This window comes from Lithobates pipiens, unplaced genomic scaffold, assembly GCF_037356315.1.
Source record: "Lithobates pipiens isolate NorthernLeopardFrog02 unplaced genomic scaffold, aLitPip1_a1.2 Scaffold_30, whole genome shotgun sequence".
Classification (NCBI taxonomy): domain Eukaryota; kingdom Metazoa; phylum Chordata; class Amphibia; order Anura; family Ranidae; genus Lithobates; species Lithobates pipiens.
This window is the reverse complement of record NW_027507791.1, coordinates 70,297,337-70,313,196: the sequence shown is the minus strand read 5'-3', so window position 1 is coordinate 70,313,196 and position 15,860 is coordinate 70,297,337. Positions and strand designations below refer to the sequence as shown.

General features: G+C 41.7%; 1 protein-coding gene across 6 annotated transcripts in view; it reads left to right on the top strand.

Moving 5' to 3' along the window:
• The window catches only part of DAAM1 (dishevelled associated activator of morphogenesis 1), a 295,770-nt gene that overhangs the window by 195,344 nt on the left and 84,566 nt on the right, over positions 1-15,860 (top strand). For all 6 annotated transcript variants that reach the window (XM_077464407.1, XM_077464402.1, XM_077464406.1 and 3 more), the window contains 2 exons: positions 12,867-12,961; positions 15,274-15,607. In XM_077464407.1, coding sequence (XP_077320533.1) covers positions 12,867-12,961; positions 15,274-15,607 — 429 coding nt within the window. The remainder of the gene's footprint in view (positions 1-12,866; positions 12,962-15,273; positions 15,608-15,860) is intronic.

The window sequence follows — 15,860 nt, the reverse complement described above, 5'->3', positions numbered from 1 at the left end:
AGGAAACTATGTAGAAAATAAAAAAATTACCTTTACAACCCCTTTAATTTACACACCAAAAGTGTATTCCTTTGAACTAAAGGACAACTTGTTACAATGTTTATACTTAAGTTCCACTGCTAAAGAATGTTGTGATTCTTGGCAGATTCCCCCCCATCCTTTTTTTTTTTTTTTTTATGGCTGTCGGCTTTAACAGAGCAAAGAGAATTATCTGCATAGACAGAATCTGGAAATACTTTGTCCAGATCGCAACAGGGAAAAAATGCGACAACGATTAATCGTGCAGCTCTACAGCATACCTTCCGTTATCTCCTGACGTCCATACCTCAATGGGTCAGGTCTGTTTTTGGTTGTATAAGGGGACTTACCCAATACTTGCCAATCTCACACTGTAGTTTTACTGCTGCAGTGTGAGCCAGTTGAGCAGAATCTCTACATTTCCGCGTAGGGAGTGCCCACCTGGCTGTGCTGCCCAGTTACATGCTGATCAGTGGTTCCCAGTCGATGATTCATGGTTGAAAACCCACCTAACGGTGCGAGTGACAGGCGAGCGCTTTGTGTATGTAAACAACCTAAAACTCTCTTCTGACAGTGGCAATGTGCTGGTTTTTGTGCATGGAATAAAAACCAGTACGTCCCTTAGTAAAATCAGCACACATAGTAAACATTGTTACACGCTCTTAACCCTTTCACTGCCCCAGATGTTAACCCCTTCCCAGCCAGTGTCATTAGTACAGTGTCGGTGAATATTATTAGCAATGATCACTGTATTAGTGTCACTGGAGATGTCGGTGGCAGTTAGCCAATTCCCACAAAGGGCCAGTTAGTGTCAAATTGCCTGCCCTCCCACTATAAGTCACTGATCACCGCCATTACTAAAATTAAAAAATAATAAAAAATTCCAGCATATATCTCATCGTTTAAAGACGCTATAACTTTCACACATACCAACCAAATCAATATACACTTATTGGGACTTTTTTTTTTTTTTTTTTTTAACCAAAGACATGTAGCAGAATACTTTTTGGCCTAAATGCATGAAAAAAATAGATTTTTCAAAAATTTTCATAAAACTTTACATTTAGAAAAATCTCTTTTTTTCATGCATTTAGGCCAAAAAGCATTCTGCTACATGTCTTTGGTTAAAAAAATAAATAAAAAAAAGCATATAATACATTTCGAAAAAAAAATGTCTAATTTTATGAAGTAGACAAAATAAATTAAAAAAAAGCATATAATACATTTCGGAAAAAAAGTCTAATTTTATGAAGTAGACATTTTTTTTTCGAAATGTATTATATGCTTTTTTTTTCTTCGTTTATAGCGCAAAAATGTAATAATCCAGTGGTGATCAATACCACCAAAAGAAAGCTCTTTTAGAACCAGTTTTAGATTATTTGCCAGCGTTACAATTTGCAAGATTCCTTTTACTATCTGTCAATGATGGTAGAACTGATCATGTTTGGAAAATAAGAAATTAACCTGATGGAAAACCAGGTATCAGTAAAAAGCTCAGTTACTTCCTTGCGCCATACAAAAAAAAAAACTTGTTAATCCTTCTTTTGCATGTAAATGCCACACTTGGTCGTTAAGGTTAGGAACGCAGCGTGGACGTTGCATTACTCATCCTATGTCCTGGGTGGCACGAGATAATGAAACCCCTGACTAGTAATAGCAGCACATTGGAGTAAGGGATTACTGAGATTGCGATGCTGGAAATCTTGTAGTATTATCACTAAGACAGCGTGGGAGGGGAGCGTTGCTTCCTGCACAGCTGGCTTCGTTTAGCTGATAAGAGTTACAGAAAATTGTAATTTGTTAAATAAGAAAATTTAAGTGGTATAATTATTAGATTATTCTTCAAATTGCCTAGTAGTACAGTCGGCTCTGCTATCTTTTCTTGCTTAGTGATTTGCTAAAGGGTGGCTTTTGATCAGTTCATTTTTTATCTCACGCCTGCTAAGCAAAATTGTAAAATCCTACTCGTGGTCATTTCCTTATACTAGGAATATTGTATGTACTGTAACTCTCTGGGTTGAATGGATAAAACAAACCAATAGTATGTACAAGGGTTTAAAATATAGCTAAACCCTAACTGAATGAGATTTAATTTAAAGTGGTTGTAAACCTCAGACATGAAATGTATAATGAGCATATCCTTCTATAGTGTTTACTTGTCTCAATTAGGAGCACTAAGTGTCATTTCTGTCTGTTGCTTCATTCCTCTGCTATCATGAGTCACTTCAGACAAGTTTTTCTGACACCAAGAGAAAAATGGTGACTAGGGAGGGAGCTCCAGCTGATTGACAACCTCAGCTCTGTTCCTGCGTGCTGTGTGGAGGTGGGTGTGTCCCTTTCCTCCAATCTGCTCTCAGAACTCTTCTCGCTGAGCTCTGCAGAGTGTACCTTCAGCTCCCCCCCCCCCCCCTTTTTTCTGAACTCTCAGACAAGCTTTGTAATTCAGCACTATGAACAGAGTTGGAGAAGTTAGCGCTGCAGATAAACAGGTACAACGTATGTAGCAGAATTTGTTTAATCTCTGTGTATCACCTGAGGCCAGTCACTTCACTGTGTATATGTAAGGGTTTACAACCACTTTAAAGTGGAATTCATGCCTAAAAAAACTACCGTATATACTCGAGTATAGGCCGACCCGAATATAAGCCGAGGCCCCCAATTTACCCCCAAAAAAACTGGCAAACTTATTGACTCGTGTATAAGCCGAGGGTAAGACATGCCTGTCCATCCCTGTGTGTGTGTCCGTCCATCCCTGTGTGTCCGTCCATCCCTGTGTGTCCGTCCATCCCTGTGTGTCCGTCCATCCCTGTGTGTCCGTCCATCCCTGTGTGTCCATCCATCCCTGTGTGTCCGTCCATCCCTGTGTGTCCGTCCATCCATCCCTGTGTGTGTGTGTGTGTCCATCCATCCATCCATCCCTGTGTGTGTGTGTCTCCATCCATCCATCCATCCATCCCTGTGTGTGTGTGTCTCCATCCATCCATCCATCCATCCCTGTGTGTGTGTGTCTCCATCCATCCATCCATCCCTGTGTGTGTGTGTATCCATCCGTGTGTGTGTGTGTGTGTGTGTGTGTGTGTCCAGCCTACCTGTGTCCTGAGCCTTTGTCCCGAGCCTCCGTCCCGTGCCGAGCCTCCTTGCCTCCGTGCCTCGCCGCCGTGCCTTGCCTCCGTCCCGTCCCGTGCCGTGCCGTGCCTTGCCTTGCCTCCGTCCCGTGCCCTCTTCGTTCGTCGGCGCCTCGGCGGCCATTGTAAAATTCAAAAGCTGCGCCGCCGCCTTCGCCTGTGATAGGCGGAACACTGAATTTCCCAGCAGCCTGTGTTCCGCCTATCACGTACATCGTATCATCCTCGTCCGTAGTACGAGGATGATACGAAGTCCGTGATAGGCGGAACACAGGCTGCTGGGAAATTCAGTGTTCCGCCTATCACAGGCGAAGGCAGAGCCGGAGGCGCGGCTTTTGAACTATAGAATGGCCGCTGTCTGTCTGCTCGACACGCTGATCGAGCGGGCAGACAGCGATGACTCGAGTATAAGCCGAGGGGGGCACTTTCAGCCTCAAAAAAGAGGCTGAAAATCTCGGCTTATACTCGGGTATATACGGTATTTTTAAAATTGTCCCTTCCCACTCCTGCTACCTATGTTGCCTGATTTTTGTTAAACAAAAAAAGTGCATATGTACCTATTCTCGGGCAGCTTCAGTCTGGTCTTGTGGTCCCCTATGTCAGGCAGCAGCGGTTGCAGAGGAGAGAGAGATAGATGATGACTGGCAGTGCTTGGGAGCAGCGACGTCACCCATAAGCACCTATAGCCCATCTGTTGTCAGCACTCCCTCCTCTTCCCTGCAGCTGCCACTTGGAGACTCAAACCATGTGATTGGACTGGAGCAGGTGGAAAATAGGCAAGTATAAACTTTTCAATTACACAGGTTAGACAGCATAGGTGTTAGGGTGGAGCATTTGTAAGACTAGTTAGGTTTAGGCTGCAATTCTACTATAATATTATGTTTGTGTTTAATGTATTTTAAGCATGTTATTTATCTAATAAAAGTTCCCCTTGTATAGACATCCAAAAGTTCAGCGACTTCTACTGGGCGACATCATTTTGGATGTGATGTCATCAGTCTCAGAGCTGTCATATAAGTAACACGCTATAATATTCCCCTTCACTCCTCCCCTGGCAGCTACATTAAAGGTTATGTAGGGAGGGACAGAACAGCTGGGCCAGCACAGGCCATAATTAGATGCTTCCAGAAGAGGAGAGGGCTAGGATGTGCAAGGAGGATTGGGCTGGAAAAACGCTGTAAGCGTTTACTATAATTTTTTTTTTTCTGTGAATGAATATAGCCGGCACCAGCTGTGGCTCTTGCAATACTTTTAAGGGGTACAGCATACAATACTCCAGGCTCATGTGTCTTGACCCTCAGTGGGTCTTAAAGGAGTTGTTAAAGGCATTCTATGCATTGAGATAAAAAACCTTTTGTGTGTACCAGCCTCCCCAACACCCCCTAATACTTGCCTCAGCCCTATCTCTCTGCAAAGATGTCCACGAGTGTCTTGGACATCTGGGACTCTCCTCCTGATTGGCTGAAACACAGCAGTGGTGCCATTGGCTCCTGTGGCTGTCAATCAATCCGCTAGCCAATCAGGGGGCAAGGCCGGGTCGGGGCTCCATGTTTGAATGAAACAAAATATTACAGCGCACACATGCAAAAAAGACATTTACCTCCAGCAAGGCTTATTTAAAACGCCTAGACGTTTTCAAAAAACATTTAAAAAAAATATGGGATTTGGGCACACCATATTGCTATATGGTGCTTAAGCCCACTTACTGTGACAAAGTACCCCATGATTAGTGGGTCCTACATGATCCATAGACTGGGAGATCCTGCTTCTCTGAACCATGGGAGCCATACACTCTATATGGGAGAACTTGAGGTCTCCACCCATGACACAGGTGGACAATGAGAGGTACTTAATGAGGGAGTGGGGTGCTGCTCACCCAAAAGGATTTGGTCAGAATCCATACTTGCTGGAGGTAAATGTTGTTTTTGCATGTGTGCGCTGTAATATTTTGTTCTGTTGTATGGCTGCACCATCTTTAATGCATCTTTTAGGGTGTGCCCCCCCAAACATCTTGTTTGTCCATGTTTGGACACAGGGAGCTGTTACTTGGCTCGGGTGCCCCCATAGCAAGCTGTTTGCTGTGGGGGCACACAACAGGAGGGAGGAGCCAGGAGTGAAGAGGGACCCAAGAAAAGGAGGACTCAGGCTGGTCTATGCAAAACCCCTACAACAGAGCAGGTAAGTATAACCTGTTTTTTTTTTTTTTAAACGAGACTTTACAATCACTTTAACCACTTACCGACTGCCGCATGACGATGTACGTCCTTTTTTTGAAGAGGGGTATCCCGGTAACGGCAGCAGCTGCTGCCACAAACATTTTTTTTATAATGTTTGGGGATTCTAAGTAATTTTCTAGCAAAAAAACTTGTAAACAGAGTCTGAAAAAAGGCCTGTTTTTTAAGTGGTTAATTATAAATAGAGATATAGGTGTGTGTGTGTGTATATATAGATATACCATATATTATATCTGTTCTCTCTCTCTCTCTCTCTCTCTCTCTCTCTCTCTCGATATATAGATATAAATATATAGATAGATATATATCAATCACACGCCTATATTCATTCATATACATGTGTTAGAGCTGACAACATTTGTAGACATGGATACCTGACACAGGTGAGCAGCAGCTTGTTGTATATTTTTTACTTCTGTGACAGGGTCTCTTTATCTACAAAAAGAAGTTTGTCCTACTTCTGTCCCTGCCATGCAGCGTGCATGATTAGCAATGTATTGATCTCTCCATGGCTAATGGGTGAGCAGCCATCTATACATTCAGCAGTTGGGTATTAGGGAGATTAAAGTCTCCATCCTCTGTGCTGCCTTTGTTAAATGTTGCAGGGCGTGATGGAATAAATGACATCAGTGGGCAGCCATCCCTGCAGGGCACAGGACTGTATTGTACCTCTGCTGACAGCTGTCCCCACGTATTACCATGGGGCCGCTCTGGCAATACAATGGAACCCAAGTGCTTTCTCTTCCTCTTTTCCTTTTTAGATTTGTGGATGAAAGCACTGCTTGCTCTATGTATAAATACAAACTTATTAGATCATTTTTTTTTATTTCTCAGAACAAAGATACAAACACTATGATATTGGTCATTAATATAATAGATACCTTTCGTTGTTTTCTTTGCCGTGGAAGTTGTGTTGCTTATCATTTATTATATGAAAATAAAAATGTTTCAATATTTTAAATCAAGTACAGTAAAACGTTTTGCAAGAGCAGCAGAATTTTTTAATACATTTTGACTTTTGTATACAAGCGATGTCTTGATTTATTTTTGGGATTGTGTAGTGGTGGGGCCTCTGTATGTGCAATTATAACAATCCTTATACATGGACATTTAAAGTGCATTGTGGTAATTTTTAATATAATATACAATTCATAAATCCTGACAATCCAGTGGTGAAATTAACCACTTGCTTACTGGGCACGTAAACCCCCTCCTGCCCAGACCAATTTTCAGCTTTTAGAGTCACTCTTTAAATGACAGTTTCGCCGTCATACAACACTGTACCCAAATGACATTTTTATCATTTGTTTCCCCTACAAATAGAGCTTTATTTTTTTTTAAAGAAATTAAAAAAGACCACGTTTAAAAAAATAAAAAATACAAAACAGTTTTATGTTTTGTTAATAAATTTTACAAACTGGTAGTTTTTCTCCTTCATTGATGTACGCTGATGAGGCTGCACCGATAGGCTGCTGATGAGGCTGCAGTGATAGGTGCCATTGGTGGGTACAGGGCGGCACGAAAGGGCACTGATAGCTGGCACTGATGGGCACTGATAGGTGGCAGTAATGGCCACTGGTAGGTGACAGTGATGGGAAGCACTGCTAGGCGGCACTGATTGGCAGCACTAGTGGGCATTGATAGTTGGCACGGATTGCTGGCACTTGTGTACTGTGGGCACTGATTGTGGTGCTGGCAGGTGGTACTGGTGGGCAAAATGTGAGGCTCTTCCTCTTCGGGACCAATGTCCCTTCAAACAGAAGCCGATCGGCTTTTTTTTCTCCTCATGCTGTGAGCATGAGAAGAAAAAAATTTAACGATCCTCTGTTTACATCACATGATCATCTGTCATTGGCTGACAGCTGATCGCGTGCTAAGGGGCCGGGATCGGCCTCTTGCTCGGATCTGTAATCACCCGAGTCTCATTGACTTGGGTGATCACAGTGCATTCCCTTCAGGGGGGTGTGGCGAGCCTGCAAAGGGGAGGATGTCAAAAGGCGTAGTCGCGGCAAAGCAGATCCGCGATGTAGCCGCCATTCGGCTATACCGCTGTTCTGAAGCGGATAATGACAGGGATTCAAATTCTTGCATCAAAAATAAAGTCCATAAATCATTTTTGGTGCACTTTAATTCTTAAAACCAATCACCAGTAGCAGACTTCATGTAGATCACCCAGAGGATGTGAGTGAATTGCCCACTCACCAGACCACCATGACCTCTTTAGTTTGGAAAAAAAAAAAAGTCAGGTTAAGCTATTGGCATGGATTAATGGTCCTGCTGGTGGACCAAAAGAGATGTGGTTGGAAACTTTGTAGTTTCTCCACCCTGATAGCCCATTTAGAAAATAAACGGGACCATAGTCTAACACCGTTTATTTGAAAAAATGTATAAAAACATAAGCCAACTGGCTGCTTACATTGATAGGTGCCTTATCCTGGCACTGAGGAATATAGACATGGATACTGCAGCCGTCCCGCTTGCACTGTTGATCGGTGTGCGTTCCACCTGCATGGTGAGATGAAACCGGAAGTGACCTGACCAGGATGTGCCTCAATGTACATTTCGTCTTACAACGTCATGTGGACGCTTGGAACGCACGCCGATAAACAACAGTGCAAGATAGATGGCTGCAGTATGCATCTGTTTGGCGATTCATGTCTATATTCCTCCATGCCAGCATAAGGCACCTACCACTGTAAGCAGCTATTTGGTTTGTTTTCATATATTTTTTTAAATAAACTGTGTTACGCTATGGTCCCATTTTTATCTATTTTCTAAATGGGCTATCGGGGTGGAGAAACTACAAGGTTCCCAATCTCCTCTCCTTTGGAACGCTGAGAAGATTCTGAGGGATGAGTTAATAATTGTCTCATGCACAATGTCTATTGACTTCAATAAGCATTCCTTCTGTTGAAAAAAAAAAAATAAATTGAAGTTTCACTAAAAAAGATTTATGGACTTTATTTTTGATGCAATAATTTGAATCACTGTCATTCATTTCAGCACGATCAGGATTTATGAATTGTATATTACAGTGATGGTGAATCTTGGCACCCCAGATGTTTTGGAACTACATTTCCCATGATGCACCATTACATTGCAGAGTGCATGATCATCATGGGAAATGTAGTTCCAAAACATCTGGAGAGCCTAGGTTCGCCATCACTGGTATATTAATAATTAGCACTATGCACGTTAAACTGTGTATGTGTAGGGATTGTTATAATTGAACACAAAGCGCCCCCACCGCTACACACCCCAAATCTTACAAAGACCGCACTCATGCACTTTTAGGGGAGCAGCTTCATTTTCAAAATTTCACTATTAAGCACTTTTTGATATTCCATAGTGCAAGGTTTTTTTCACTTTTACAATGTTTTGATAGTGTCATGCCACAACTGAGTATAAAAGAGAAGAAAGGCTGCTCTAAGTGTAGCAATATGGTTACATTTAATGAAGGTACAACACTTGGCAACTCACATGGTTGACGATTAAAACAGGCTAAAGTTGCGCACATAGACCATCCTCTGCACCGCTATCAATGTCATCCCTTCCACGCTGCACTCCAAGAGCGCTTCAGGCCTCGCTTCCAGATCGCTCTACTGCAGGGTAGTCTTCCCGGTCACGATTGCAGACTGACAGCGTTGAGAGCTGACAGTGTGGAGGACGGTCTATGTGGACAGCTTTACCCTGGATGCCTGAATACTTAGATGTGCCTTTTTTAATCATCATCCATGTGAGTTGCTAAATGTTGTACTTTCATTAAATGTAACCATATTGCTGCACCTCTCTTTTTTTATATTCTTTGTCTCCTGCTGGATTTTGCTTCTAATCCCCTTGTGGAGGCTGCCATTTGTGGATGGACGTTTTATGGTTACACACATTGCTATAATCTTTTTATATGGACTATAAACTGAAGGACTTATGAATAAATGGTTGTGGAACGAATCATCTGAGATTCCATTATTTCTTGTGGGGACATTTGCTTTGATATGAGTGCTTTGGATTACAATCATGTTTCCGGAACGAATTATGCTTGCCATCCAAGGTTTTTCTGTATTTCTCTTTTTGCCTTTTGTGGATCCTCCTTCCTCCTTCTCCCTCCTCTCTGTATGAGCTTTCACTTTAAAGGATAAATACAGCCAAAGCTTGTTTGGTTGTACTTCTGTGAATCACATAAGTTCAGTTTTCTGAAAACAGGTCATAGGAGTGCAGAACAGACAGCTGAAGCCCGCTGTTGGCTGATGTCACAGAGCCGGTCCAGGCTCAGGAAAGATCGCGACCATATGGTCTGGATCTGCCCACATGACTGGACCGGCACCCAGCTCAGCCTCTCAGCGAGCCGCTGAGAGCCTGAGCCGCCTGCTCTCTACAGCCCAGTGGTCCAGTGAGCGTGGGGAAGCAGAGCTGAGCGCTGATGACTGACAGTCATTAGCTCTCAGAGCTCTGAGAACGGAGTGATGACTGGTGTTTGATCACTCGGTTCTCAGTCTTCAAGCCAGCGGGGGACAGATGCAGTATGGGACCGATGCTGCATCCACCTAGGTAAGTATGATTGGAAAATAAAAAAAATTCCCATAATTCTCTTTTGACCCAAAAAAACAGGGTTGTTTTGGGCTGAGATCCTGGAATCATGCAGTAATCGATACAAAGCTGACCTTTTGAGATAGAGAGATTATATATATATATATATATATATATATATATATATATATATATATATATATATATATATATATATTCTCTCTCAAAAGGTCAGCTTTTGAGATATACACATATATATGTGTGTGTGTGTGTGTGTGTGTGTGTGTGTGTGTGTGTGTGTGTGTGTATATATATATATATTCTCTCTCAAAAGGTCAGCTTTTGAGATATACACATATATGTGTGTGTGTGTGTGTGTGTGTGTATATATATATATATATATGTGTGTGTGTGTGTGTGTGTGTATATATATATATATATATATATATATCTCAATTTTTTTTCTATCTAATATAATTTGGTAAATTCCTGTATACTACTGTACCTTGTAATCTCAAGCAGTGTTATTCACCTCTGTACTACAGAATGCCTTTTTATGTAATGGATATGAGGAAAGAGGGAGGTGTTCTATCATTCTTCTTGTCCAAGTTGACAAAACCGTCATAGGGTACAGTACAATTAATAAGTGTTGTTACCCTAGCATAGGAACGGTTATTGGCAGGGTCGCGGGTGAAAATAAAGGGGGGGAAAAAGCCTAAAGAAAAGAAATCTAATGCAGCCACTGCAAGGACTGACTTCAGATACAATTTGGTAACACTTGGCTCATGGCCTCCTTCCCTTCACAAAAAACAAGTAGCTTTTTATTACTGTAACTGATTTTAAAAGGAAATTTGATTTAAAGTAATAATGTTGGCTGACTCTGCAGATACTGATTGCCTTTGTTAGTTTTTCCACCAGTTTACACATTTTCTGCTTTTGCTTTATAAAAAAATATATATTGAATTAGGACTTATGACTACTTTTATAATAATGAATTCTGTATTTTTTTGAATATATTTTCAAGAGAAGTCCAACAAAATATCACTCATTAAAACGTTTCTCTTTCCATTCTGGACAAGTCCTTTGAGTTTAAATGACGATGTACGTACGTATGTTCATACATACTTTTAGAGAGTCTGAAGTGATTCAGAGCTTAATTACTGCAGCGAGTGTGGTCACCATTCCTGAACAAGTCCCACGATATTTCTCTGCCATCTGTTCCTGGTCTCGGATCCCGTTCAGCCTAGTCTTTAATAATCTGAGATGACATTGTGTTTCATGCCATATTAGCAGCATAAACTGTGGTGTCTTAATAGGAACTAAGCATCATATATCATCTTGGTGGGAGAAGTGAAGAAGCCTTTTCAAGGACATTTTGAAAATATGGGTTGTGCAGTAGATTGTGAAGTGAGCTTTTTGCGTGTAAAATAAAAAATTCATGTTAATCGGGGTGATGAATGTTTTTACAATTCTTATTTTGGTCATGAAAAATGCATAGCATTTTTTACTTTTTTTCATAGAAGAAATATTTCTTAATGGTATCAAAAATTTGTTTTTCTTCTAGTGTGGTAAATAATGCATATTAATACAATAGCCTATAAGTGGCACAGTTAAGGTTTTTCTCCACCATTACTACTATACCGTGAATCTTCTATTTATAAAAATCACAGATGAATTGGACACCCCCTGCTCTGTTCTAGCTCAGAGCAGTATGTGTTTTCAATTAGAGTAAAAAAGTGAGCATCTGTATTGAATGTTTATTTCAGTTAGATTTACATAAGGTATTTGAAAAAAAATTTTTTAGTAGAAAGCCCATAAGTAGACACAGGAGCTGTGGAGCTATGTGCTGGCTTTACATGGAAGTCCCTGGCCATGCATGCTTTGGGACAAGGCACAGGACTGGGAGGATTCTGAAGGCTGTGCATTGATGGGGCCTTGAAAGAATAATCTCATTCTTTATACAAAAAAAGCAAGACAAATGAGGTTCAAAAGTACAAACTAGTTTTTCTTTGTAGCCTGTTTCAAGTGGGTGCTGAGGCCTGTAGTCTGTGAATGAGTTGTGTGTTTATGCAGCTTGAACGGCCAGGTATTGCATGCAGGCAGCCCATGCAAGAGCATGGGCTGCCAGCATGCACAGGCATGGCCACCTATCTACTTATGGGCTTTCTACTAAAATTATTTTGTGGGTGAGCGTCACCCCAAACACAGACAGCATGTGTCCAGGGCTGCTCACTTGCAAGCCAAATTGGGAGGGTTGGTTGTGTCTGTGCAGCTGCTGTGTCCCCATGCTCTTGCATGGGCTGCCTGCATGCAGCACATAGGAGCTCAAGCCGCATAAACACACAACCTATTCACTGACTACAGGCCTCAGCGCCCACATGAAACAGGCTACAAAGAAAAACTTTTTTTTTACTTTTGATCCTCATTACTCATTGCTCATTGTCTTGCTTTTTTGGTATAAAGAATTAGATTATTCTTTTAAGGCCTGCTGACCCATAAATACACAGCCTTTCTTCAGAATCCTCCCAGTCCTGTGCATTGTCCCAAGCATGCATGGCCAGGGACTTCCATGTACAGCCAGCACATAGCTCCATAGCTCTTCCTGGACACATGCTGTCTGTGTTTGGGGTGCTGCTCACCCACATTCCCATGTATTTCAAATATGGATGGGTGGCTGCTCTTACACCAGTTGCCTGCATGCAGAACCTAGTGGCTCAAGTTGCATAAACACATTATCCATTCACAGATTGTGGGCATCCATGTCTGAGGCATACAATGTATTTTTAACTGTTGCTTTAAATATTGCCAGTAATGTTGCTGCTGATTTTTACTTTTAATAGAATAATTTTGACTCTAAAATCTTGGCATCACTTCATCTGATCCCCAGTGTGCACTATACTACTTGCTGTTTAAAAAGTTAGTGTTAATGAATACACCGTTAACCTCCCTTATTCCCATGTTGCAGAGGAGAACGTTGCTGGCAATGGAGAAGGAAGACGAGTATGAAAGAAACAAAACCATAGAGAGCCTAAAAACTGCACTGAGGACAAAACCCATGAGGTGAGCGCTTTTCAAATATTAATGAATTGTTTCCGCTGCCGAATCTTTTTTTTTTTTTTTTTTTTTTCTGTCTCTTTGTTATGCGTTTACTAATGTGTTTTTGTACTCACTACTTGTGGCTTTTTACTCCCCGGCTTGCCGATTTCTTGCTGAAGAAACAGTTTTAAAAATTCATGCCAGCTGTTTCCATGTTGCTTGTGGGCATTTGAAGCCTACAAGCATTTCCTTCCGGGATGCGGTGATGCTGTGCTCCCAGCATTCACCGCTCGATCCCACACATGCTCATTGTTAGCCGCGAGCAGCGCCATAAAACTTCGGGTTGCCATCACAACGGGCAGCGTCCTCGGAAGTTCCCGCCCTGTTGTGATGGCAACGAAATAAACAATGGTACCTTCTGACACGTCCTCGTCACATGACCGGCGTCATGTGACACCGAAATCTCACGAGATTTCAGCAGGACAGCGTTCCCCACTGATTCATGGGAACAATGTGAGAAACCTCCCAGGGGACTTTGCGGAGCCGGGGAAAGGCGATAACCACGCCTACTCCCACGGGAGGAGAGCCCGGAAGTCACCTTTTGAAATGTAAATTAAAAGTTAATTACGGCGATTGGATTTTTATAAAGGTTCGTTTTGGCATCTATTGGAGAAACACTATGGCTTGTGAGCTTTTTAAAATGTGAGTACAACACCGCTTTAAAGGAGAATATTCCTTGCAAACAAGTAAATCCTAGATGCCCTCATTTACCCTGCTTATTCTGGTTGGTGAGGCTATTTAGTACTGCCAATGTTAAGCCTAGTCTCCACAGGTCCTAATGGGAAAATTGTCTCTCTTCAACCTGCAGGTTGAGGCTTTTCCTTTAGGGTGAATGGAGGATACACCTCACGTACAGTGTTGCAAGTCCAAAACCCCTGGATCCGGATGTCCACTGATCTGATATTTGTACAAAAAAGTATAGCTGCTACAATGGGGGATGAGCTGTTAGGATTTAGTACATTCATCCCACAAAACTTTTCCTGAGATGCTTTTTCTTGTTATAAAATATTATGTTTAAACTTCAACCCCAGCCCAAAATATTTTGGTGATCTGTTTTGAATAAAGATAAAAAGGATTAAAACTTTTATCTATTTTTGGTGCTACTTGTGCCTTTATTGGGTTGATTTCCCTTCCATTCATCCAATGGTGGTGAAGCAGACAAGGAGAGGAAGTGATTAGGGGATTGTGATGTCCAGTTTCTTTCTCTAGAGAAGGTGTCTCCAAACTATGGCTCTCCAGTTCAGGAACTACAATTTCCATCATGTCTGTAAATGTCAGAGTTTTACAATGCCTCATGGGACGTGTGGTTCTGCAACAGCTAGAGGGCCGTAGTTTGGAGACCCCTGCTCTAGAGACACAGGGACAAAGAGTGAAGGAATCTTATAAGGTCAAAGAGCCTCTTTAGCGAAGGAGATCCACTTGCAAGGAAGCTTAGTGTGTTCCTCAAAGAGTATCTGCAGTTCCCTTATTTACTGAAACGCCACAACTGACCCCAGTGCTCCTAGAAAGCAGCATATGAACTTAAAATACGCATAAAGGGACATTTAAGCAGGTTGGGACCTTGATGACCCCGTTGAAATAACAGGCAAGAAAGGAACGTGGTAACAGATGACAAAGTTGTGCCTCTGGAGTGGTAGCTTACACAGGCTATAGACTTTGACAGTAATAATTGACATTAGGCTGTCTCATGCTCCTCCATGACTAGAAGCAACACACACGTCTATGTGCTCCCATCGCTGAACAGAACGGCTCGAAAGCAAATGAAAAGTAAAAGTATTCTGAGGGCATTTAGGGGATCAAAACAAACCCGTTCCTTTGCTCTGCATTTGCACTGATTTACTCTACAGGTACCTTTGCCATTAGAGACTCAAAATCTGCTACCAGTGTCCTCTGGTAAAAAAAAATACTGTTTGCATGGCTATCGCACTGGCCCTCTTGCTTTATTTATTTGAATAACTCGCCTGCAACAAGCATGCAGAAAAGGACTTGTATACCCTCTTTTTTTTTCCTGATCTACATAATTATGGGTTATCGACTGAGAAGGTTTTGAGGTCCACTGCAGCATAACAACCAGCCTTATTGCACTTCTCAAACAAATCAACAATGGTACCCATGTATTTTGTGTGTATCAAATTAACTAATGTGTTCAAAAAATGCACTTTCTTTCAATATTGTTGCACAAGCAGTTTACATTGTCATGCTTTTCCAACCTGTCTCTTGTAGTCATTGACTTTTTTTGTTGCTTTACCTCACTTTTCTTTTTCTTTTTCTTTCAGGTTTGTCACCAGATTTATTGAGATGGATGGTTTAACATGCATTTTGAACTTCCTTAAAAGCATGGACTATGAAATAGCAGAGTCCCAAATACATACCTCTCTCATCGGCTGCATAAAGGCGCTGATGAACAACTCTCAGGGGCGGGCTCATGTCTTGGCCCATTCGGAGAGCATTAATGTGATTGCTCAGAGTCTGGCAACTGAGAACATCAAAACTAAGGTGGCTGTGTTGGAGATTATGGGTGCTGTCTGCTTAGTCCCTGGAGGACACAAGAAAGTTCTAGAAGCCATGCTGCACTACCAGAAATATGCCAGCGAGAGAACGCGCTTCCAGGTATGACAAAGTAATGTTCCTTTTAAAAGAGCAGTGTTCTTTTGACATGAATAATAACTTGCACATTTGCTGGCCTAGTATGCAGCTTAAGAAATTCCTAAATGTAATGGCTGCATTTGTTTTCCTTTTTACTTTTTTAAGCTTTCTTTCTTTTTTCATCTGGTGATCTGGCCAGCAAGTCTATTTTTCAACAGACCAAGCTTGTTGGGACAAACCATTTACCACTGACAGTGGTGCTTACAATAATCCACTT